This window comes from Gymnogyps californianus, chromosome 1, assembly GCF_018139145.2.
Source record: "Gymnogyps californianus isolate 813 chromosome 1, ASM1813914v2, whole genome shotgun sequence".
Lineage (NCBI taxonomy): Eukaryota > Metazoa > Chordata > Aves > Accipitriformes > Cathartidae > Gymnogyps > Gymnogyps californianus.
This window is the reverse complement of record NC_059471.1, coordinates 204,777,593-204,803,363: the sequence shown is the minus strand read 5'-3', so window position 1 is coordinate 204,803,363 and position 25,771 is coordinate 204,777,593. Positions and strand designations below refer to the sequence as shown.

The 25,771-nt window shown below is 39.4% G+C and overlaps 1 protein-coding gene across 1 annotated transcript in view; it reads right to left on the bottom strand.

Annotated features, from left to right (window-relative positions):
- Positions 1 to 25,771, bottom strand: part of RELN (reelin) — a 297,658-nt gene that overhangs the window by 201,934 nt on the left and 69,953 nt on the right. The window contains exon 3 of the mRNA XM_050915640.1: positions 11,875 to 12,010. Within this exon, the coding sequence (XP_050771597.1) occupies positions 11,875 to 12,010 (136 nt within the window). The remainder of the gene's footprint in view (positions 1 to 11,874; positions 12,011 to 25,771) is intronic.

Genomic DNA, 25,771 nt, shown 5'->3' with positions numbered 1-25,771 from the left:
GACTGGAGACTTTATGGGTGTCCTTGTCTCACTTTTACAACCTCTTTTGTTTGACTTGTAGGTTTTAATGTGCATCATAACACCTCTCATCCAGCAGTAAGAAATTCTCTGGGGAACACTTGCAGAAAATAGGACATTGAGTCCATAATTAAAGTAATCTCTTCCCAGGCAGATGCTTCAGTTGGCTCTGTTATCACATATTACAAAAGGCATCTTGAGGCCTATAAAATGTGCAGCAAATGGCTTTGGAGATGAGAAACAGCAATTTTTCATCTAATTTTGATCCATAGACATGTAAGTACTGTATTGCCACTTTTTGGTATGGAGCCAACTAACTATTGTGGTTGTTGAAATAAGCTTGGCAGTAACCAAAATTAAAGAGTACTCCAGCTTTTATCCTCAGTCAGGAAAGCCTTTTTCTAACCATCTTTGCACTTAGCAAATAAGCATGCCATCTCGAATATGCGAGTTAATGCCTACATCTGCATTTAGAAGAAAGGCTTTATGCAGCTTAACTCACCATACATATTCTCTCTCTATTTGCTTGTTAAAACCATCGTTCAAATTATGGCCCTAACATCTTCACTGCTTTGCAAAACAGTCTGTGATATTGATTGGAAGCATTTCTACTGTTTATCTTTTGTATTTTAGGACATTTAGGACATTGCTCTTTGAATGTGTAAGTAGGTTCTGCAAAGTAATTTGTTCGTATCAGTTATAATCCTTTGCATAAACACTAATGCTGATAGGAACTGGGTGAGTTTATGGAGCATGTTTTGGGTTCCTGACTGCAACAGATGTGTAGTATGCAGGCAAAATTTGACCTCAAACTAGTGAAGTACTAAAAAAAAGACAAAGAGATTGACTTTCTTCCATTATTCATTTCTTCAAACTTGCTATTTTAAACTCTTCCCTACTTGGGTGGGAAATCAGAGATTGCTGGAGAGCTGCTTACTGTTTAAGACTTCAAAAATACATTTTTCACAGAAAATGTCTCAAGTAAATGTACATTACTACTTGGGCTAAACAGCTTATTTTGAGCTAAGAGGGATATTTAGAAGGCTGTAAGAGAAAATGTTATATTTGTTACATTTCTAATAAGAACTAAAAGATCCAAGCTACTCAAGAGTGATAAGGAAAAAAATGCCATGTTAGGAAAACCCTATTTCATAATGTTACAGTGGTATTTTATCTGTAAAATATGTTATGAGAACAGCCACTAATCAGCAACAAGAGCCAGAAAATGGCATGTGAAATACTTCAATAATTTGCTCTCAAAATAAATTTTATTATTATTTGAATTAGTGTAGGATCTCCAAGCCTTCTCCTAGGTGATAACTCTTCTGTATCACAACAGAATGGAACAGAACTCTCACTGAGAGCTGCTATGATGATGATGACCCCGTCATTATGGCATCCACCATTACAACACCACTATGTCATCATGATCAGAGCAGGTGCCATCCTGATACCTGTCTGAGACTTCTGCTCCCATGACTGAGCTGCTGCCCACCAGGAACTGCTGAGCAGCCAATGTGCGAAAGTTGGCTGGACCAAAACCTCCTGCTGTGATGCTGTCTCTGCCCCAAACAGCTCACGGGCCCACCAATATGTCACAGCCACAGTCTAAGTAATCACACCTAGTAAGATACAAGTAATATAACACTTTAAGACAACCATTCTGGCCTTTTAACAGGGCTATTAAGGCAGATATGATGACTTGGGAAATGGATGCAGCATTTATTAATTCTGAAAGTTAATGCTGTGCATCTCTTTCAGATTACCTTTTTTACTTCCACACTGGATAGAAGTTTCCAATGCATTGTTGTACAGGCTAGCAATAGACACCCGTTAAAATCTGATGGCTCTCTTGTCACACAGATGGACCCCATGTGGGCTGCTGCCTGAAAGGACCATGCTGCCACAGTAGAGGAGGGAGGGTGCTCACCTGGGGGTGGCTGTGTGCATCTGATGATGCTGATGATTGTGCCACTTATCAAGGGGATTTTCAAAAAGGGTGTATCCCAGGCCATAAGAGAAAAGGAGACAAGACAGACGTGCCACACTGGATTCAGGAACGAGTCTCCCATTCAGGAGTCATTCAGGAATGACTTCCATTTTTCCAGAGTATGAATAGTGCAAGACAGTGGAGAAAAAGGGAGAGCGCTATTAAAAGATTCTGGTTTAAACCTCTCTAATGGCAAGAATGGAAGAAAAACAAAGCAAGGGAATTATTATTAACTATTTCATTTACCTCTCTATATTTCCTATTTTACCTGCCAAACAATGATTGTGTTAGAAACCTCTGCAAGCTTTGGAGCATTCTTGACCTCAGGGGTCTTTGGCTCTGGAGGACAGAGTTCATGAACATATATAGACCACAATATGATCATATACAGACCATTGCATATAAGCAATGATTGTATTCTGAATGACACCAAAAGAAGTAATTCTCATTTGTGAATACTGCAAAAAAATCAGATAAAGACAGGTACTATCAAATATTTTCCTAGCGCAATTCCATTCTGATGACATTTGTATAATGTATATACTGAGATTATAGAAGGATTATTATATTCTATTATTTATTCTGTAATGTTTTATATATAATACTATTGTAATATTTTATAATTTATAATTATAAACAGATTGAATTATATTTCATTCTACATCCACAGATAAGAATTATCTAAATATTAATAATAGATTTGAGTTTCTCAAACTGAGAAGGGAGGGATACACCCTATTGTTAAGTACTGTTTAAACAATAATGATGAGAGATGTTTTAGAGTTCATTCTGTCAGCTAGTTTGAGGTCATGGTCATTCTGAATACTCAAATCCAAATTTTCCCAGCATGTGGCCAGCAAAAGCTGATCTAATGTTTTTTATATCTTCAAGTATAAGGTTTCTTTCTTTTTTGTTTTTAAACTTTTGCTAGAACTAGATATGAGGAGACCATCGTAGTATAGAAAAAGGGAGAGATTTTTTTTTTGTCTTACTGGATTTTCACATTCATCATACCCAAGTTTTCATATTTTATACACACACATGAAGTCTTGCTGAATATTACTGCATGTCTACATAATACTTTGTAGATCACTCTATTAAAGTTCATCCAAACAAACAAGGTGAGAAAAGTAAGTTAACTTGTGTGAACTGAGAATATGGACCGAGCATCCTTATATGTCCTCGGCTGTGTACACAAACAAAGCAAAATTTCAAACACGTAATCTGAAAGCACGAATTTTAAAAACTACAAAAAGTGTTGTCTGTGCCTTTGATGACGGCGTGGACATGCGTGATTGCTCTGCTGGATCAAGGCCAGTGCTCAGCATCCTGCAGTATTGAGCTCTTCACGAAGTTATTTAGTAATAGTCCCTTGCAAGAAGTCAAGTGCTTCCCAAAGAAGTATACAGACAATACACTTATCTCAAACTCATTCATGCACTGGACACATGTTGTATTATCCGCTTCAGAGATGGCATTGAAATGATCAGACTCTCTCAGTCAACCAAGGGGACGTTCCAGAGCTACAAAGGGCTTCCATGCAGACACAGTGTCCAGTTGTACAGACTTGTCTGCAATACTGAAATTTAGCTTCCTAAAACACCTCTTACAATTGTCTTCTGCCTTTGCCTGTACTTGTGTTTTTATGCACTATATGTTTACCTGTACAGAATGATTCCATGTATGTTTATTGCTCACTCTTTGTATAACCAACATTTCCAAAAGAATTCACAAAAACTGTTCCGTGCTTATTTCATTGAGCATACTTCTTCTAGGATGTAATTTTGAAAGGTTTGTTATCAATCAATTATTAGCAGCCAAATGATATTTCATTCAATTCCTTTGTTACACAGGAAAACCTCTTAGTGGAAGGAAACTTGGAGTGTGTGTAATATATTTTATAGTCTAGTCATGTTTTCAAAATTAAGCCATCTTGAGAAAATGGGAAGACAAAGCACCTCTTTGAATGAAACAAAGATTTATGTTGTTGATGAACTAAAATATGCTCTGAAAAATAACACTGAGGTTAAATTTCAGAGAGAGAAAAGCGAAGTTCAAGAGAGAATTTTAAACACAACTACTGATAACTGTACTGCGGATTGTGAATTGATGGTCTCATGCACAAAAATAATGGGTATGTTGCTCAGAAAGGGAAGAAAATAAAATCTAATCTCTGCTTCTAGAATTGCCGAATGAACATTTGTAAGAAGGGAAGTAATTCTCACCGTGATTGTTTTATTATTTAGATAATACCAGTAGAAAATGACTGAATTTCATTTTATTTCATGCAGGAGGTGCCAGAGTCCTATATGGAACCATGCCAAAATCTTAACAGAGTAGCCAAAGGCTATATTGAGCTGCCTTCTGTTATCATATATTACAAGTACGTGATATATTAAATTTGTATCATACAAAGAAAAGAAACCATCTTAATATTGTATCATCTTGCAGTTTCTATTCCAGCATTACACAATATTGATAAAAGTAACATTTTATGCTTTTTGCTCATCTTTTGAATTAAGTTCAACTAACTCATCAATAGAATTTTCATGTGCTTTTATTTTTAATAAATGTTCACATACCCATTCTTCCTGGCTTTGTTGGTTCCGCTTTTCTTGTGCCTACACAGCATGAGAAGCCTAAAATAGCAAATGGCCAGTTGTCTGCAGACTTGGAGAAAATGTTAAAAATTGAACATTCTTCTCTTTGAAGTGGGCTTTTAGTAGGAGTATCAGGCATCTAAGAGAATATTAGACAACAGGCTTTACCTCCAAGGAAAAAGGAAAAAAAATGCAGGATTTCATGAACTTTATAAAGTTGCCTTTTTTATTCATACCCTTCAGCAGATTTCAACTGTTGAGCAGCCTGCTCATTGGAAATTCTTGACACAGACAAAGTTACTGACTGTTGAGGGTGGTGGGGATGGAAAATTCATTTTCATGATTTGGCACAAGGTGCTTATGGTTAGGCAGCTAAGACTGGGTGGGATTCAGACCCAGATTTAAAAAAGCTTAAAATAGGTGCCTATATAAAGGTCTACATGGTAGCTAGGTAGCTAGTGATCTGTTTTGGTCAGTGGAGACCTAGGGCTTGATTCAGCTGCCTAAATATATCTAAAATAATTTGGAATGTCCTAAGGAAACTAGTAGAGCTACAGAGACCTTCTAAACCTGCAGGTACCTCTCTCTAGATGTAGAGCTGAATGTCAGGCCCTAGATGTCTATGGAACCAGATTGCACCTCCATTAACTCTCAAGGGAGATACAGACACACAGCTCACACATAAATACCCACCTGGAGATATCTACATATCCTATCTCCAGTTGAAAACAATTGAAAATCCCTTTGAGGAGTGGAAAATCAGGTGCAACCAGCTTTCATCCTCCCTCATGGTTTTCTTCCTTTGCTCTGAACACTTTTGAATACTTACCATCACACTGCACTTTGTGCTACCATCTTCTGCTAACAAAGTTTCTGAAAACACCCAGAATTACGCATTGGTCATTGCTGTTTGCTTTACCACTATGCAAAACAGATGAAACTCAGACAAAACTAATAGACAAGCTAAATCTAATTCTGCACAGTCAGTTGAGTCTATGCTGCTTGGGGTGATACTTAGAGGAGCCACAATGATTCCATGCACGGTGTTTGCATTTCACTGGAAAATTAACAAACACAGAAGATGAAGGAGGTAATCTGGGCACCACATCAATATGGGACATGAGAGCAGAGCCAAGATCTGAATCAAATATTGGCTCATGATTTTCAGAATGTTACACATAATGCTGATTGACAGTACAACAATGCCTCTACCCAGGGAAGTGGAAAACCAAGCAAAGGAGTAATTTTTCTTCATAGTTCCACTAAACTGGCACACCAACAAGGAACAATTACTGATGATTTATTTTTTTTCCACAAGCCATAAGTTATAAGCAATAAGGAAAAATAAAATGACTGCAACACTGGACTAATGTCAGAACTACCCTGACTGCAAACAAGGACTGTATCTTATTTGGTGCCTGTACCATCCTCGTCTCAAACAGAGTCTACACCAATATCAAAAAGAGCGGTAAGAAATATCCTGCTTCACCCTTACCTTGCAATAAAGAGTAGGAAGAGAAGGGCAGCACTTAACTGAAGCAGGGAGCTGGTGTTTCACAGAACCCCAAGGCCAAGACTGTCTATACATTAAGGTTTCCACGTGCATTACGACACACTCTTCAACCAACTGCAAAGATTGCAAATCATAGCAACAACTGGGATGCTATGAACAACAATGTATTTCATTGTACAATTCTGTTTCATCATAAGAACATGAGGGATAAAAACTTATACAACAATATATTTAAGAGTTGAGTGATTATATATAAATACAAGGGACCTAATGGACCTTAGTTCTGATATTTGCTATTTTCTGTTTACTTTCCAGTTTTAATATTTCTGTGTATTATAATTGTGTATAGAGTAAACATAATTGTGTACTTAATCTTGAAGATAATCCTCTGTATTTCTTTCAAACAAATGAAAAAAACAGTAAACAGTGTCTTAAATGACAGTGTAGCTAAGTGGTTTACCAGGGCAATGTGGTTCCTTCAGACAATATAGCCCTTTCCCACTCTGGCTAGAGGACTAATATAGCAAACCATGTAATCTTCTTGGATGTTTATTCAATATTTCCATAATTATTATCATAGGTTTTCTACAAATGCTTTAAATAGGTAACCAAGCCTCTCAATCACAGTCTTTATGTTCTGTAGTGTTTGTACAGCATGATATTTCAAGTTCATACATTAACACAGTTGCCAGTTCCTAGAAACAGGCTTAAACACATGGGTATGAAAAGACCAATTCTGGAGCAGGGTACTTCAAATTTCCCAGAAAGGAGTTGTATCATTCGGTGATTATGGGAAAAAGCATACTCTCAGTGAAAAACACATCTCTTTTCTTGAAAGTTTCTTCCAAGTTTCTTTCAATAGTTCAGCTGTCTGCCTCAGCATTCAGAACCAAACTTTTTCCAGGAGCTGTGCTGAGAACCAGTTGCTCCTGCTTCAGGAGAACAGATGTGCCAGTGCCCTGCCTCAGCAACCACAGCTCTCTTGCTTCTGTCTTCATAGGGGACACCACCACAGCTATTCCTGTTCCTTTTTAGCCATTTGCACCATAAGCTGTGCTAATTAGGTGTCAAATAATATGCAGTTGGGCTTTTTAGTACTTTCAAAGACTTCTCGATGTACAGAATTTTAAGATCAGTTGTGATGGCTCACAACTCTTACATGGGTTATTAGACACTGCCTACAGACTCAGGCAGACAGCATTACAGAAGTCCAGTCCACTGTTAATAGAGGTTACAGTGAATATATGTATAGACACAATCATAATTATGACACCTGTTCAATGACTAGCAAAAATGGCTATATAAGAAAAATACTTATTTTCCAAACTAATTTCTATAGCAACCTATTCTACCTAATACAGCTGGAACTTCTGCAGCGAACGATGCTGATGGTCAAAACACAATATGCTTTTGCAATCTAGGTCAGCTTTATTACTTTTACAAACTAGTAAGTTAAGCCATCTATAAAACAACAGGCTTAACAACCTAAGATGTAACTCAGCGTGCCACCCTGCTTAACAGCCATTATTATCCCCCCTGGCAGGCTGAGCTTTAACTAGGTTAGTGTGAGCTTAGGGCAGAAATTACAAACAGTGAAACCTAGCTGAAGGATTATGAAGATAATGTTTTACAAATTTGCACACAGAGAAATCACTTATTAGTGTAAAGGAGGACCTACTATTTTTTGGTGGTAAAGAGCATTTACAGATCCTGGCAATTTGCTTAGGAGCCCCTGGTGCTCAACATCTGTTCAAAATAGTCCTAAGTTACTGCTAAGAAAGCTGTTCTGCAATAAATGATGCATTTTAGCTTTTATTTCCTCAGCTCATCTGGAGGTATCTTGTGAAAAAATACTCAAGAATTACACTGAGATGTACTACAGGGACACCAGTAGGTTTCTGTGTTTCTCTTAGAAGTGTATTTTATAAAAGGGTACTTCTAAATATTTACTTATTAGCCGAATGTGCTGGTTTTGGCTGGGCTAGAGTTAATTTTCTTCATAGTAGCTGGTATGGGGCTATGTCTTGGATTTGTGCTGAAAACAGTGTTGATAATTCAGGGATGTTTTCGTTATTGCTGAGCAGTGCTTACGCAGAGTCAAGGCCTCTTCTGCCTCTCACCCCACCCCACCAGCGAGGAGGCTGGGGGTGCACAAGAAGCTGGGAGGGGACACAGCCGGGACAGCTGACCCCAACTGGCCAAAGGGATATTCCATACTTTATGACATCATGCCCAGCATATAAAGCTGGGGGAAGAAGAAGGAAGGGGGGGACATTTGGAGTGATGGTGTTTGTCTTCCCAAGTAACTGTTACGCGTGATGGAGCCCTGCTTTCCTGGAGATGGCTGAACACCTGCCTGCCGATGGGAAGTGGTGAATGAATTCCTTGTTTTGCTTTGCTTGCGTGCACAGCTTTTGCTTTCCCTATTAAACTGTCTTTATCTCAACCCACGAGTTTTCTCACTTTTTTTACTCTTCCGATTCTCTCCCCCATCCCACCGCGGGGGAGTGAGCGAGCGGCTGTGTGGTGCTTAGCTGCTGGCTGGGGTTAAACCATGACACATGTCCATGATCCCAGTGGAAGCCAGAGCAGGTCAATAGTATGTGCAGTTAATAAAAGCTAGCCATGCACTGGCCTGTGGGAGATTTGCCTGTTGACCTTTGTCCAGTTCCTCCTGAGAATTGTCCAGGGAGAGGTATCAACACTGCAAAAATCGCACACCAAAGCTAGTGTTAATTAATAACCTTATTATCCATCCCCAGAGAGGTCAAAGACTAATAAGCTGATCTGAATCACAGACGTATTGGCAACAAACAGCGTAGGAAGTTCTTACCTATATTGCATTGTTGTCAGAGTCTATAAATTCAGGTACCTTTTGTAAATATTTTAAATTTATATTAAATTAAACTTAAATTAAAATTAATTTAATTTATATTAAATTTAAACTAGACTGGTAGTTAGTCTCAAGTGTTAAAAAATATTAAGTTAATTATTTGCTATAGAGGAGCAAGTGGAGACAAACAAGGTAGAGCCAACTCTCTGGAAACCCTGAAGTCAGAGAACTGGGTAAAGCAGGCAGACTAACACCACACCAAAAAAAGAGATTTGTTTACTGCAACTTGTGATTTAGTAGGCAGGGGAAACAACAGCTAAGGCAAGAAAGTGTGGGCAGCTGAAGAAAAAATGAGGAGGAGAATTAGAGGCAAAACATATTTCTCCTCCTTTCATTTCCTTCAACTGATGATCACATTTACCCAGAAGTCCTGCAGCCAAGTGTGATGCTGGAGTAAACACCGACTTCGGAGAAGCTGAGCATTTCCACTCTTGTCTGAATTTGTGCTACAGGACACCAAACTGACATAACTGCATCGTTTTGCTCATCCTCAAAGACAAACGAGTATCACCCATGGAGCATCCTTATACCGTGGGGTGAGGCAGTCTGTAAAGCCACTGAGACCGACGGACACCTGGGCCAGGGACCCTAGGAGCGGCTGCACTGCTGGGCTCGGCAGTGCAGGATCAGACCTCTCAGCCCTGCCAGTTTCATGGATAGCAAGGAAAGACAGTTTTGGTGTCTCTGCACCCGGACTGCGGACATACATAGGTGTACACCCATGCTGCAAATTACATAGTCAAGAATAAATTCAAATTTCTGCTATGTATGTTCTGCACACTGCAGCATGGCTAAGGACTTTACTAACATAGTGCAAACACCACTGTTTTTGAAGAGGTGCTAATGCTGAAGAGGTGCATTATGGCTTATACAAACAGGGAATTACAGGTTGGATTTCCAAAACTGTTGGGTGCTGACCTAACTCTGTTTCCACTGAAGCCAATGATGAACCTTCCATTGATTTCAAGATAGGCAAGCACTCATTGCCTTAAAAAATGTCCCTTTAATTTCACTTAAATGGGAATCAGCAGTCATAGTAGTATTTGTATTTCTACAGAGCTATTTGTTAGCTCTTCTTCAGCAATGACGAACATGAACAAAAAAACCCAATACAAAACCATGGGAAAAAAAAAATCAGTCACAGGAAAATGAATAACTGTTTATAAACTGACGTCAAAACTCGCAATGAAGGGTCACATCTCATATAAATAAATACATTCACAGTCACTCTGCAAGCTAGGACCAACAATTATTTCTTGAATAGCAGGAAAAACAAAAATATGAGAAAGAAAGGGAGTATGCAAGAGTATGCAGAGAAGATGCAAATCTCATATCTCATTTTTCTCAGGCAACTCAAAGAACAAAATTTAGTTGCTACAACTTGATCAACAAAGGGAACTATTTTTAGAGAGGAATTAAAGGAAGTATAAAATTCGCAGACTGTCCACAGAAAAAACATAGCTGACAGATTTCCTCAAGGTATATACAACTCTTTTATGAGGCTAACTTTTCTGACACAGAATTTAAGTAAAACAGTGACAGTATTTCCTCAAATATTTCATCAAATTTGACTTTTGTCAAATAATGAATGGGAATTTTAAATATTGTAAACAGCTTCTCTGGTACATTGTAGACGTTAATGAGAAACAAATACATTCTCAGAAGTTAGTCACCACTCATCAAAACTAATTTTTTTTCCCAATTTACTGTTAGACGTTTAGAAGAAAAAGAGAACTAGAAATAAAAATGTCTTGACATTGTCATCGCAGCTAATAAATAACTTATTGTAACAGTATAGGCAAAAAAAAAGTGGACGTATCAAAGACACAGCTCAATCAATCAACAGATACTGTGTTCACCATCAGCAAGTTACATTCTCAAAGAAGTAAGTCACTCACTTTTTACAACGTGTTAAACAGTAAAACAACTTGATTATGGGGCGCTTACCTGCAGCTTCCCAGTATAGATAGAAAGGCAATAATACTCAGAGGAAGATTTGTTTTGACAAACAGGACAGTCACAGGAACACAGAAAAGGTCTCACACACTGAAATGTTGCAACTGTTCACTTATCTAATTAGGGAGCAGTCTGACTGTTTTCCTATGAAAGGGTTAAACTTGAAATATTTTCTACTTTCAACTCCACTCTAGGTGTATTTTCTCTCTCAAATCTCATCTACCAAAATTTTGGGACAAATAATTAGAAATTACTTTAAAGGTAAAATATAGTAATATATATTCTAATAATTCATGTTAAGCTGTGTATTTTGTTAGCACTTTATATGGTACTAAATCATCAAATGATGACCTAGGTCTTTAAAACAAATTACAAAAAAACACTGTAACAATAACCTCTTGGTTTTGTCCAGGTTGTAAATTAGCTGAATTAAGCAGAAGTTAAAAGTGTTTATTATTAGGAACAGTAAATACTTGAGTAGGAGTACTCTCAAATGCTTGTATTTTATGTTGATGTTTACAATCTGAATAATACATCTGTGTGATGTTCTAACTCTTATTAAATGCAACAGATAAAAAAACAGGTCAATGCAAAAAAATCATATCCTAATCAATGATATGATTAATAACTAAGAGGAATCCATTTCTATTGAAATGCTAGGCTTGATGCACTTGTACATTATTTCTGTCATGGCACGTTACACTACAAAACACTGTCTCCTTACATGCTTTTAAATATAAAGTCCTAATATGCACAGAAACTCTTTAGCCAGAAAGAACTCAATATTCTTACTTCTTATTAAAATCTACACTTTGCAGGACTGACTCCTTGATCCATAACGTCCTAGATCATTTCATTGTCTCCAAAGTGATCATCTTCTCATAGGCATTGCATATATACGTACATGAAGTTGACACAGCCCGTCCCCGCAGGTGGAGCAATCCAAACAAAGCTGAGGTTTGTAGTCGGGAGATGGCTCACGTGTGACGCAACCACACTGCACATAAACTGGTTTCCAAACTGGTGGTCAGACATAATTCCTACGAGAAAGACACAGGGGAGATAAACAGTAACACATGTTAATGGCTCATTGCAAGGTGCTAACAGACCGATAAATACATCTGCTATGTGTTTCATCATGGCAAACACAAGTGAAAAAAACCCCAAGAGTATGCCACTGAGTAATTAGAATTAATGCCAATGAAAACATTGGAGCTGGCCTTTCCTTGAGCCAAGGCTGACTTTGTATTTACTACAAGGCTTTATGTATTTACTACTGTTATTCTTCATGAGACCAATACCAGAGGAATTATTTGCATTTTTAAAGGAGGAACTGGATCACAGCTGCTGTAAATCAATGTTATTCCATTACCTGATTTACAGCCATTACAGATCTAAAAGAAAATAAAACCTGAAGGAAAAAATGCTATGTTTTACTAAGCAAAATTAAGCTTTTAGAGAAAGGTGTTATCTTTTAGTAGACAGGCACATCTATTTGGAAAAAAGCAGATGAGCTGTGGATTTGTGAACTCTTCTTCTAATCTGAAATAAAAGCAGCCACCTTCAGTAGTTTTACCAGTATACATTCCTTTGATTTTTTTTGAATCAGCCTCTAATACATGGATGAATGTAAATGTCATCTGTTAGTCCCTCCCTCTGGAATTCACTGCAGTTCATCACTAGACAAAAGAACTGTATTTTTTAACAGAAAACCAATATCAGGTAGCAATCTTCTTCCCCTCAGAGCCTTTCTGTAGTTTCCTACAAATTAGTGCAAACTTGGTTGTTTGTTTAACACCCTTTGGCTTAAAGTAAGGCAATCTTACTTGAGTGGATTACTACACCTTTAATCCTAGTACGTTAAACAGTGAATGTTGAAACTATTCTTTTGAATGCACTTATCAGAAGGAAATGCTTTGTTCCAGGTTACTTCAAATATTGAACCTTTAGTTCAGAAAATAGTGACATGGGCTGAAACATTGCTAATAGGATCAAAAGGAAAAGCGAACGGTAGCAGGTACCTCTCTGCTCAACAAGGTCACTGTTAGCTGTTAGGTGACTGTATCTCAGAAAGTTTATAGTGGCTGGTATTTCTTATATTTACTTGCAGTTCAAACAACAACAGAGAAATAAAACCCATGTCTGCCTCTCAGAATCCTCTACAACTGTTTTTGATGGCAATTCTTCTGTAATGTGAACCCAGCCATTTCTCTTAACCTCTCACAGATCCAGAGGTGGAAGGAGTTTGCAAGCGAGAGATTTCCACCAAGAAGAAGGAATGCACATCCTTCCTGATGCAAACACGCTGCTCCACCTGGTGCCTCTCCAGGGACGGCCATGCCAGCAGCATGGTGCAGTGACGGGGGCTGTCTCACAAGCAAACCATTTGGCATTTTATAGATCAAAAGCAACATCTGAAACCCCATTCGGGTACTGGTGAGTGTCACAGACTATAGCTCAGGGTTATATATGTTATTTATCCTGAGGGCTATTAAATTCTAAACCAGCTTCAATTTGGGGGGGGAGAAATGAAGCCACAGTGAGTTTAAGTAATTTATCCCAGGAGTGACAGGAGGCAGTGGGTGATGGCAGTGCTGCCTGTATCTTTTACAAATGACCACAACATTCTCACTCAGGTTTTTTCTGTTAGTTCCCCACTTGAAGCATACACATGAGGTTTTCCATCATTCACACAGTTACACCTTTCAGCTCAAATCCCCAAGCGATGCTAAAGCCCATTGGGTCAGGATGGCCACAGAGAAGGCTCAGGCTCCCCTGGGTGGAGCCTCTTTTCTGGAGAGCAGTAGTAGAGAAATCCGGGGAGATGGTATTTTACTGACTCTTGTTTATTGCAAGACCCTAGATGCAGATGAGGTTTGGCCATCTCCTGCCACGCTGTACTGCCATTTTAAGTCTTCATTTGCCTTCCTTGGCTAATTGGGAGGGGTGGCATTAACATCCTTAAAGAAACCAACTTGACTGGTGCTCAGGCTCACTGCCCTGGTCTCACTGCTGAAGTCTATCCAGTGGTGCCCTGCTGAGATAGATGTGTCCAAAAATATGCCCAGTGAGTGCTCTCGCAGGACAAGTGATATTTAGGCAACTGCTTTGCTTTGCTTTGCTGAGGTTGAAAGGTGGTAACTCTGCTTCTTTCCCAAAGTTGTGGGTCTTGTCCCTCTCTCTTTGAAGTCTGTGCTAAAGCCAGTGACTTCAGTGATGTGGGATGGGGTCTCTGGGACTGATGCGGAGCACCAGCTCTCATCTATCATCATCTCTGGCTGCACAATGGGAAACAGAGTCAGCTACAGACTTTATCAGGTTAATTAAATAGCAAACGCTGTCAGGGGAGAAACAAGAACAGCCCTTCAGTTTGAAGAAATCCCCCTTTCTTCAGAGCCAGCCAAATACAAGAGAGGACAAAGACTGCCCTACCACATCCCCCAGCCGGGGGACAGGCACACCAGCTTGGGAAATGTGACCGCTTCCCTCCTTGGCAGCAACTTGTGAGTTAATGAATTCCCTAGGTTTCAGGCAGTAGACTGCAAAAATGTGTCTAATACATCAAACACATACAACATCTGTGGAGAATTTCTTTTTCCTTTGATTTACTGTTTAAAAAAAGAACAACATTGCAGTGACTAGAATAAATTCTAAACAATGAAAAAAACAACTCATTCAATTTTTTGCAGAAAAAAGTCAATGAATTGCACAGAGAATATTCAGAATTCCAATTTTATCATCTCCATTTTATCTTTATATTTTATTAATAATTTATTGTGATAGCTTTTACAATAAAAACAACCATTCCTCATCTGCTGGACCTTTACTGGGTATATCAACTCCATTTTGGAATTCAGAATCTTCAGAACATTTCACAATAATTAAATACCGAAACTTCAGTGAGTGACAAAGTGATATTAAAAAAACCTTTTTGATGCTTAAGCCCCAAAGTTTCCTACTGAAGAAGTGAACATAAAAATCATAAAAATGCCAAAAATGGAGCAACGCAATTGATACTAAGAACTCACTAAATTAAGGATAAAGAATGTTATTTCCCCCTCTTGCTTCCAGTCTTTTTGCAGTCCCCTGCTATGGACGGCAACTCCTCCCTTCTCCTCCATCCCCTCTCCAACCTGGCAAGCTGCTTCCCAGACTGAATGTTTGCCCCATAACAAATCGAAGGACAAATGTGAAACAGCATTCTGCTGCAAAAAATGTAATGAATACAGGACAAGCCTGATTATATAGCAGCTCTCAGAACAGAACTGTATCCTGTATGTGCCTCAGACAGCTTCAAAGACAGAGCGTGCCTTCGTTTAAGGCTCTTGGCTCAGGTCAACATTGTTCTACAGGCATCTCCTCTCACGTCCTGTTGACCAGTGCAGCTATACACGTTCAAGTCTAGTGTTTACAGAAGTAATAATCTTAAGGTAAAATTTTAAGATCTGTCTGTATAAAACTCTATAAACACTTTTGCAAATAATCAGGTGTTTCCATGTGACTTATTGAATACTGAAATGCTCAAAGGTTTGTGACAGCTACACATCCACAGCTCTAAAACACGCTACATGCAAAGATGCCGTTAGCATCTCTCTGAACTCCTTTTCCCTTGTTTTTACAGTGTGCACTCATCATACTGACATGTTTCAGACATCTGCGCTTTCTAGATTCTCCATCCCCTAAAATTTCTGAGGCTTTAGGAGTCTCAATATAATCGTTCAAATCCCAGACGTGTTTTGTACCTGCCAACAGCACTGCTAGCAGAGGAACTAGACATGCTCAGTCCCTCTCAAGATTTAACTCAGCAGATGTTTTTATTGTGTAAACTTTTTAAAATGTGCTTAGTCCTATTCAATGCATTATCTATAGTCACTGAATCAAAGAACTTCTATGTGAAGAGGTAGATTTCAAGAGATGATAGATTAAATACAAGAAATCTAGGGATAGAGAAAAATCATTGAGTGGACAATCTTAGGTAAAGTCAGATGACAAATACATAGCTTCAATCTTTACATATGGAAAATTATTTTAATGATTGATAATCAGAATCACTAGTAGGAGCGTAGCAGCTAATGCAGGGAAATATTTTGCCTCTTTTATAAGGTGGCACACAGGAAGGTGAGCGAGATGTGAAGATGCCGTTTTAGGTGGTCCATAAATGGCCAAGTGCAAGGGCAGTTCCTGAACTCCTTATTACTTTCACCTTGTTGTGTAGCTTCTCCAAAAGGGAGAGCTATAGAGGATAGGAACTGTTCTCCCAGCTGGGTCCCTGGAAGCCAAAAGATGATCTTTTCTACTGGCAGAGCTTGGGAAGCATCTAATGGTGCAGATAAATGCAGTAAGATTCACATCATTTTCTGCTTTTTAAGTCCGAGAAATGTGGATCTGTGATAGTCCTGACTTACACGCAGTAACTACGTAATGTTCCTTAGTACTCCATGACATATTTTCCTTACATATCCTCCTTAGAAAACAGTTTCCTAAACCAGAACTTTATACAAGGAACTCATCTGCATGTCAAGGTCCTTGGTAAATCCTTCATCAAGGCTGAGTTTCAATAAACTTTCCAGCACTGAACCAGATGGCAAGTAATCTACCATCTCCTATTTATTATATGAATTGAGTATGACATTAAAGGAGAGGGCTGATGTTAAATACAGGTATAAAATGAATGACCACATTTTGGTTTTGCTGCCTCTAAACTGACTATCTATCTATCTGCTACATGCTTCCATTTTCAAAGTTATGCGTCAGTGAAAGCAAAATGCCAAACATAAAATATTGATGAAATACCAAGAAAATAAAGCTGTAAGTAACCAAATCATTCTGGGATCTTTGGGAAAGTAAGTGTTCCTGATTAGTAGATAATAAATTTAAGTCAGAAACAGACACCTTCAAATTAGATTTTGCATTATGTAAAAATGAAGTACCTAGCCCTAGGAACAGTCTTTTCCCTTAGGAAACAGAGCTGGGGACCTATGTTCTCCACCCAGGCTCTAGCATCTTGAAGGCTGACCCATAAACCCATAAGCCAAGCATGGTTCTGCCTGGTGTTACAAAGTAAGGAGTGATGCAAATGGGACTGTGCCAGAATACACCTCCAGTGCTGAATTCCATGCTAAAGCAGCCAAACCAGAGCCTGCAGCTTGCTTCTCCCATGCAGCACCAGGGACTTGTTCTGAGAGGGGATGTAGGACAATTCATTTTTTTCAAAATGAAGAGATGCTGGTAGCCACATTTTTTATAATAATCTATCATTTAAAGCAATCACTTTGGCAGAGAGCTTATGCCCATAGTCTATTCTTCCCAGAAGCACATCCTCTCTATGAAGTTGAAGATTAATTGTATATAGAGGTCCCCCCACTCTCCTTTTGTGTATAAGGCTGCACTACTCAGACACAAGAGTGCTGGGAGAAGTGACATAGCTTGGTGGCTACTAACAAGGAGCCTGGCTTTTTAGTAAAGTCTCTGTAGGACAGGTCTCCAGGACCACCACAGAACCAAGGTTCTCCTGCAAGTTAAGGGAAAGCCACGTGCCTCTCCTCATCATCTGAGCACAGCAACAGAGGCCGCGGCACAGTTGGGCAGGTAGCTGGCAAGACCTGAATTTACAGAAATCCAAGTGCAGCCCCTAAGGGAGATTTTAGGCTAAAATCTATTCAGTGAATGTATATAGACACCAAGTGCATTTTACAGCTGCTGGAGCTGCAGCTTTCAGACCACTTTTTCAGAGCTAAGCACCTCCCTTTGTCCTAAGTCTCTCTGGGTGTTTAAAGGACCTTTTTGATCCTTACCTGTAAACACATATAAAAATGAAATAGTGTTTTCCCTGAATGATATAGCGAGTGAAATAATGGCTCATTTTTAGTTACTGGAAGAATGTTTGGGCAACATCCTTAAACTGTTATGAACCCCTTTCAGGACTCTGAAATGTAAGTCTTAAAATTCTGTGGAGAACTGGTGGTAGGAAGAAAATCAAGTTACTTTCCGTTTGGTTTAAAAAAAAAAACCAAACCAAACAACCAAATATATGTTTAAGAAATACATCAGTAGTCTGTGTTAAAAAGGACTGTTGAGAGTAAAGAAATATCTGGAGCTGGTAACTATAATTTCTAAAACATGAACACAAATGTACAATTATGAGCTTATGCAGTTTCTACTCAAGCAAGTGGCCAGTTAAAGGCAACTGAATTACCCATGCAAGTTCCTTTCAAAGTGAGTAAAGGTGCAGAATCTGGCCTTAAGTGAACTGCACCCATCTAGCTAAAATACGCTGCTGCTGATTGATTTTGGGGGGATGATTTCATTCTGCTTCACAGGAAAAACACATCTCGTTTGATAGAATGTAACAGACTGCTAAAGCACTTGGTGGCCCTTGTGATCAATTAAGGGTCAGGATGGTCTGATAAATTATTAAATAGTATGAAGAAAGAAAAGTCCAGCAACTGTCAGATACATTCTTCCACCCGGCAATATATTACCTTTATCTTTCTTGAAGTAATTTGTTTATTTCACTATTATTATTACTGCTTTGTTATTAAATAATAAACCCTTTCAGCATATGCCACGCTGGGGAAAATACCATCCACAGGCTAATAAAGAACAGTAGAAAAAGAACGGATAAGTGTAAAACAACTTAATAAAGTCTGTCACTAAAATCCATAACTCCTTTTGTGGTCAGGAGCCAACCAGAGCCTGAATATAGCAATCTGATTCCCGTGGGGGGTACTGCTGTGCTGAAGTGACTCAGACTTGGGACAAGAAGTATGGGTTTTATAACCTTTTGCTACACATATAACATGTAAATGTGTTTTCTTTATAGTTCTGAAAACAACAATTTATTGCAAGTTCACATTTGAAATATATTCACAATTTGGGATCCAGGTATGAAGCAGATCAGGCTAGGGCATTTAGGTGCTAACAAGAGCAGTGCTTTATATTCACATTTTTTGAATACTTACTGAAGCAAGCACTTCACGAGAAACACAGGTTTGCAGGAATGAACCCCTAATGTACAGATTTACAAAAATTTGCTCTGAAAGAGACAACATTTTTTTTCTTAATCTCTCTTTTAATGTTCTATTTTTAAGGGATTGTTAATCAAAACTTTTGAGCAGCCTTTTGTTAGAACCCACTTAGAGGTATAATTTCATCTCAGGGATTTATGAGTGCCAGTCTCATTAAACCTAATGGGAATTACACATATGGAAATTGTGGTGCACGGGGAGGAGAATATCCCCTTTAATTTGCATAATTTCCCAAGACACTGAATGAGCCCCTTGTGTAATGTGCGATATGGCTGTGTGAGTCAGCGGGCCGGGGGTGGAGAGACCCTGGTCTGCAGCGTGTTGGTGGTTTTAGGGTGGCCATTGTCAGGAAGGATGAGAGGACAATTTACAGCTGAAGTCTAAGTGCTCCATAGAGAGAAACACAGTACTAAGTGCTCCAAGGCAAGTAGATTTAGTAACAGTAAACAGGGACCAGCAGTAATATAAATAGAAAATGCTAATAAGCTACTGTGTTGCTGAAATATAGAAGAAGAAAAAAATCTCTTTTCAAGGGCTTGAGCCAAAATCTATTTTAAACGTTTTCCTAACAACCCCAGCATGTTTTATAATAGCAACTTTTATATTTTTCTTTATAGAAACCTGTCAGGCTGATACCTTCATTCTGTACTAGCTTTTCATAGGTCTAATTTAGCAATGTATTCCAGTTTACTCTCTTGCAGAAAAGAAGCTGTCCCTGGTTTGCACTCCCCCTTTTTTTTTTTTTACTATTGTTGTATTTGGCTGGTGTCTCATCCATATGAGCAACTCCTGTACAACTTCCCAAAAATATCGCATTGTTCTGAATCTTTCCACTTCACAAACCTTAATATGTGTCCCAGGAGCCAAACATCAGACACACCGCTTGATAGGTTTTGTACTAGTAACAAATGTGACAAAGGACCACCCTGTTATCATGCCAGACATCTGCTCCCACCAGACTCATTCTCAGGGCCAGCAGTAACCGCATCCTTCTCCTTACAGCAGTGACAATTCACCAAGGCAGCACTGGAGCCCCTGGAATTGCCCTGAATTTGCTTTGGTAGAGGTGAAACTGCAAACAAGCAGTCTTAACTGACAAAACCATGCTGACCTGCTCACTTAAACAGAACCATGAATCAACCAAACCTCCCTGCTTACTGGTGCAAGTAACATCAAATGAAACATTGCTATGTAGCAACTAGAAAACAACTACGCAGCCCAATAAAAATGTAACGGCTCAACACTCATCTATAACACACCTACATCCTGATTAGATCTATAATGCACCCTTTCCAAGGCAGTAGCTTCCAAAAAAAATTTTTTTAACTAATCTTCACCCCAGACCCTAGCTGTGCTGGGCTGAGTGGTTTGCATACTGGCAACACCCCTTCTTTGGCTATGCTGGTGCTGGTGACACATCCCGATATCCTGTTTGCTCTTCTATAGTCTAGTATGACTAATTGGGATAATGGCTTCAAGGCTTTACCTACAAAACCCTAAGTCTCTCTTTAATATATTTTAAATGAACTTAATGGTTTCTGGCAGCAGTCTGCCTTGTAACGCATTTCCTCTATTTTGATCCTTTGCCCGCAGACATATTTTGCATTTGCCTACGTTGCCATCACTGCCTCAGTCACTGAATTACACTTTATATCTCTGTTATCGACATTATTGGTGAACTCTGATGTTTCAATATTGGTAGTTTCCTCCAAAGCAAATTAAGTCAGTCAAACCAATCAATAAGGATAACTATATAATGAAACCAGAGGGACTTCCATGGAAATCTTTTTCCAGATGGAGTATTTATCATTTACAGACATCTCTTCATGTTTTGGAGTGATGTTGTTATGAAAGTTATTCTGTCCTATTCCCCAATTCCTTATCTCAGACAACCTGAAAGTCAACTCAAAACCACATACTGTGTACGGAAGCCACGGTGTGTCCTTCACCAGCGCCGGCTGCAACATCTCCACAGAACTGGAGACAGGAGGCAGTTTCTATCCAGAGGAGCAGTCCTGGAGGTGATCCAGGTCTCCTGATCCCTTCCCCACGGCTCAGCTTACAGCAGCCTCAGCGATGCCCATGTTTGGGTGAGCTGTGTGAGGTCTACAGCCCCATGTCCCCTTGCTGGGACACGAAAGTGACCTGCGGCATGGCCAGTCCCAGATCCTCTGGGAGATTTTTGGAGCAGGGTGTCTTATAAAAGCCTTTCCTATCTGCTCAGGAAAGACTGCGTGCAGGAGCTACATGTCTGTGAGGGAAAACCCGGCTGTGGCAATGACAGAATATAGTTTTATCTTCATACATTTAAACATGGCCAACCACTACAACGTGCAATTTGTAAACACTAGTTACAGTTTCTGTAACACTGTGTTCAGGAGTGAAGACTTTTGCATTTTTTCAGCAGTTGACACCAGTGACACAGGAGCACTGGTTTGCCATTTTGAGAGTTGAGAAAAGAGTTAAAAAATCCTCAGGATTCATAAATATAAAAACTAGAACTGTAAGTAAAGCTGCTTAATGGGCAACATGGTCATTCTCAGCCTCTGCAAAGGGATGAAGGGAGCTGAGAAACCACTGGACGAGTTGGTGGGAGAGGTAGAGGGAGAAGTGGGGAAGGAAAAATGGGTTTGTGGGTTGAATGGAGGAATTTCAATTAAAATTGTTAATATCCAGGAGTTCTTTTTTTGAAACTATGCTGAGTTTCAACACCGCTGGCTAAAACCCACTAAAAACTCTGCCCAGATCACATTAGCGGTGGAAGGAAGCACAGTCCTGTATACCGCCTGTATGCTCCACAGATGTTCTGATGTATCAAGATAAAATCTGCTGGATTTGCCTCCTCTGTAACCACAAATCTATTACATTTACAGCTTTTGTAGCGTAGGAGAACCGAACTGGGGATGCTCTGGCTGGCAGGTTGACAGTGGTGACAAGGCTTTAGGTTTGGCCTAAAGCATCCCCATGAGGGTGAGCATGTGCTTAGGCAGGTGCTGTGTACCAACAGCAAGATGGGGGACGGGGAGAGCCCGGAGGTGACAGCCAGCGTGGCTGTGACAGTGGGCTGAGACCAGCGTCGGCCACCAGCACCCGACTGACCCCCGCCAGGGTGATAGCCTGGCCATGCAGTGTCACCTCGCTGTCACCAGGGAGGTGTACGGGGGGGGAACAGAGGCAGAAGTTTTGATATTCACGTATTCTGTAAAGCCTGAGTTTGAAAATCAAAGTGTTTCCCTGTTACACACTTCTCACACTTTCTTTCATCACCAAAGCAGAAATATCAGCTGTGATTTGCAGACTTCTGTAGTATTTTTGGCAAAAAAGAAAAATTCTTTTTCTACGAACACACGAACAGTTGCTTTAATTCTTTATGCATCTTTAACATCTTTTTTTATGATTATTACAGGACAAAACAGAAAACTGGAACTTGATCACTGCAAAGTCTGGCAGTTGTTCCTTTTCCCTTGTGAAACGGGCAATAGTTTACTTTGCCTCCCATTCTATCTTAAATACTGCAATGATCCCACTCTGAAACTTCATGCTGCATGTCCCCCACTAATCAGCCACAGACTACCATGTTGAGAGTATTTCACTAAGCAGTGACCAAAGAGAAGAGCAGCATGCCCAGCAGTCTGAATTTCTGCCCACTGAAAGCAGAATGGCACCCATGAAGAAGAAAACTCCTCAGAAAACATGTTACAAGCTAACAAACATGAACAGCAGCAAAACTTTCAGGAAACAAAACCTAAATACAAAACTTCACACACCAAAATAAGCAAGAATAATCACAGCCAACAAGCCCAGAGGGAGAGCAAATTATTTTACTCATTCATTTCCATATTACTACTTTTAACTCTAGTGAGAAAAAATCACTCCTGAGAAAAAATCTGGTGCAATGCCCCCAGCCATATGGTATATATTAAGACTTACATAGCACAGACAGAAAATTGTAACACTGCACTTTTATTTCTGACAATACATACTGTCACTTGAGAGTCACAAGAAAGCAGAGAAGAAAGTAATTCTGCATTTCATTCCTTTGCCTGAAGCTTACTTCTTCTAGACAAAACATTATTAATCCCAAATATGCAAGAACACTTCCAGATCAGATATAAGAAAGGCAAATAAAAGCAAGCTACCAAGAACAGTAACCCCTTTGTAAACTATCAGTCAATGTAAACAGTAATTTGAGGGGAAAAGACTGCTGTTATTTAAGTCTTTGTCCTCGAAAGAGCAGTTTATGACTAAATCTTAAAGGCTAATCTTCTGCAGTCATTTCATGTTCAATATAGGATCTTAAAATATTATCCTGGGAGTGCTGTAATGAAGCTGCTGTTGGGTTGGCGCAGCGGCAGGGCTAAGCCATACCCCCAGACCGGCGCATGCTGCTCCATGGACCTGGGCGAGCTGCAGCCCCCACTGTGGTTGGTGTCCTACCTACTTTTGGGGAAAAAAATTAAAACAGAAACCAATACTCACACCTGAAGCGTACGCAATGTTCACGTGATAGCAGCTAATGCCACAATGTGTGCGAAAATTAAGCGTGCTACAGAAATAAGATGCAGGGGGCCTCCACTACATTACCTCCAAACCGACCCCCAGCTTTGCTGGAAAAAAGGAAGCTTTATCCAGAGCTATGGCAATATGAGGACAAAACCAAGGAAATGATCACCTGTAAGAGGTCTGAGTTGCATTTCAGGATCTGGGACAGAAGTGGGAAAAAATATTTGGGCTCCAGGCTGTGACGTGCGGGGGGTGAGTGGGAGCAGAGCATCCCAGGTGTTCCTGCTGCTGCTGCGGGCCTTGGAACTAGATGCTTGAATTTAGTCTTAAAACTTGCTTGATTCAGTTCCATGAATGAACACTTAGCTGAAAGCCTGCCTCTCCAAGCAAACAACTCCCATAGTGACTGTAGTAGGATAAATGTTCCAAGATTTTACTGCAGTTTTAAAAAGGGTTTAAAAAATACAATAAGTCAAAGTAACACCCAAGGGACTTACGCTAGGGAGCAGCAGTCCCATTAACATATAAAGAGAAGGCTAAAAATATGAAAATCAAAACATGGCTCTGCTTTTTGACCTGCTAATCTGCCCTTAACAAGAAAAATATCTCAAAGAGCTGCAGCCCTACAGCGAAGTTCCCCCCTTCATTATTGTTTTGCAATACGATGAAATCAATAGGGAAGTGTGTGCGTCACAAAGGGAGAAATTTGACTTTCCATCTCTAGGTCTCAGCTACATTTTTTCTTGTTCATGGCAGATTAGCAGTTCAGAAAATGAGCACGTTTCCTAATTTACATTAATCTCAGCCCAGCCATGTACACTAATTGAGATGTTTTCTTGGTAGGACTTCCAGATACTTTGCAGTTGCAACTTTGCTGTCTCACACTATAACATCAGCCCTCACAAATATCAGCCCTTCTCCACATGTCCGTATTCTCTATTCTGATACTGATGCTTTTCTTGGAAGGCATCTATTAATCTGCGAATGGATTTAGTGCTTCTGGATCTTGTTCCCCATTGATAGAGAAACTAGTAGATAAGAGGATATTTCTGGTAAATAATATGCTTGCCAAATCTGAGTAGATTAGGGAGTTTCCAGCTGATCTACAAATACGGGCCAAACATGCCAGATAGTTTGATCTGAAAAAATGAGGGAGCATAAAGCTGGCTAGCAGCATTATTTAGTGCAGTGGCCAAATCATCACTGAGGAAGGAGATCGTATTGAATAAACTGCTTCTTGGGTAGACTGAAGCCTGCTTTCGTACGAGTGAATCCAAATGGCGACTCAGAGCCATTCTGGAGTGAGGCTGAAGACAGCACCACAGTAGCCTCCTGGGGAAGCTGCTCCATGTCTACAAGCAAGCAGACATGGAGGAGTGGGGAATGCCCCTGTGTCCCGCTCTCCTAAAAAATATTCATGGTAGAACATTTGTGATCACTAATTGTGGCTGTAATGAATTTGATATACTCTGTGCTTATAACACTGCCTAGTCTTTATTTTGCAGTTTATCTCAGTGAATCACCATATTTCAATTTGAAATAATTTCCATAATTAGTTTTCCATCTATTTTTCATGTAAATATTTTGAAATACCAGCAGTGTACAACTAGAGCTGCAGGTTGTCCTGGCAATATGTCAAAAGCTCAAGGGCTGCTGGTACTCTGCATATAGGTGTATATGGGATTTTTTTTTTTTGGAGATACATGCGGGTTATTGTTACTTACACAGCGCTATGCAGTGTAGTACAGAGTACAGATAGCTCTTTGAAAATTACATCTAAGCTTAAAATAGATAGCCATATTTTGATAGCCATAGAGAAATAATAACAATGGAAAGACCAAAACCATTCAATATTATCTTCCAACTTTTGAATGCTTCTTTTTTCCTTGTTCCTACTTAAATGATACATTTAAGAGATTTTTTTAAAATAGTAAATAAAAGAAATAAAGCATTTTAACACAGGCAAATACACAGCCCCTCACACTGTGACCTAAGCCCAGATCTGTCCAACCCATATCAGCAACTTATACCACTTGAACTAACTGTCTTACCATTAAGTTTGGCTATGCTGAAATCAATTCTCTGAATAATTAGACTCATGTGGGCATCTCCAAATTAGCTTTCAGCTGCTTAAGTCAGCTCCTGATAAGAATATATAAAGTTGTAAAACTTTTATAAAAACTGAGTAAACACTTAAGTGGTTAGCCCCTGATAACTCCATGGGTATGGTCCAGATCACTTGAACCTATACTTTAGATGTTTAATGAGCAA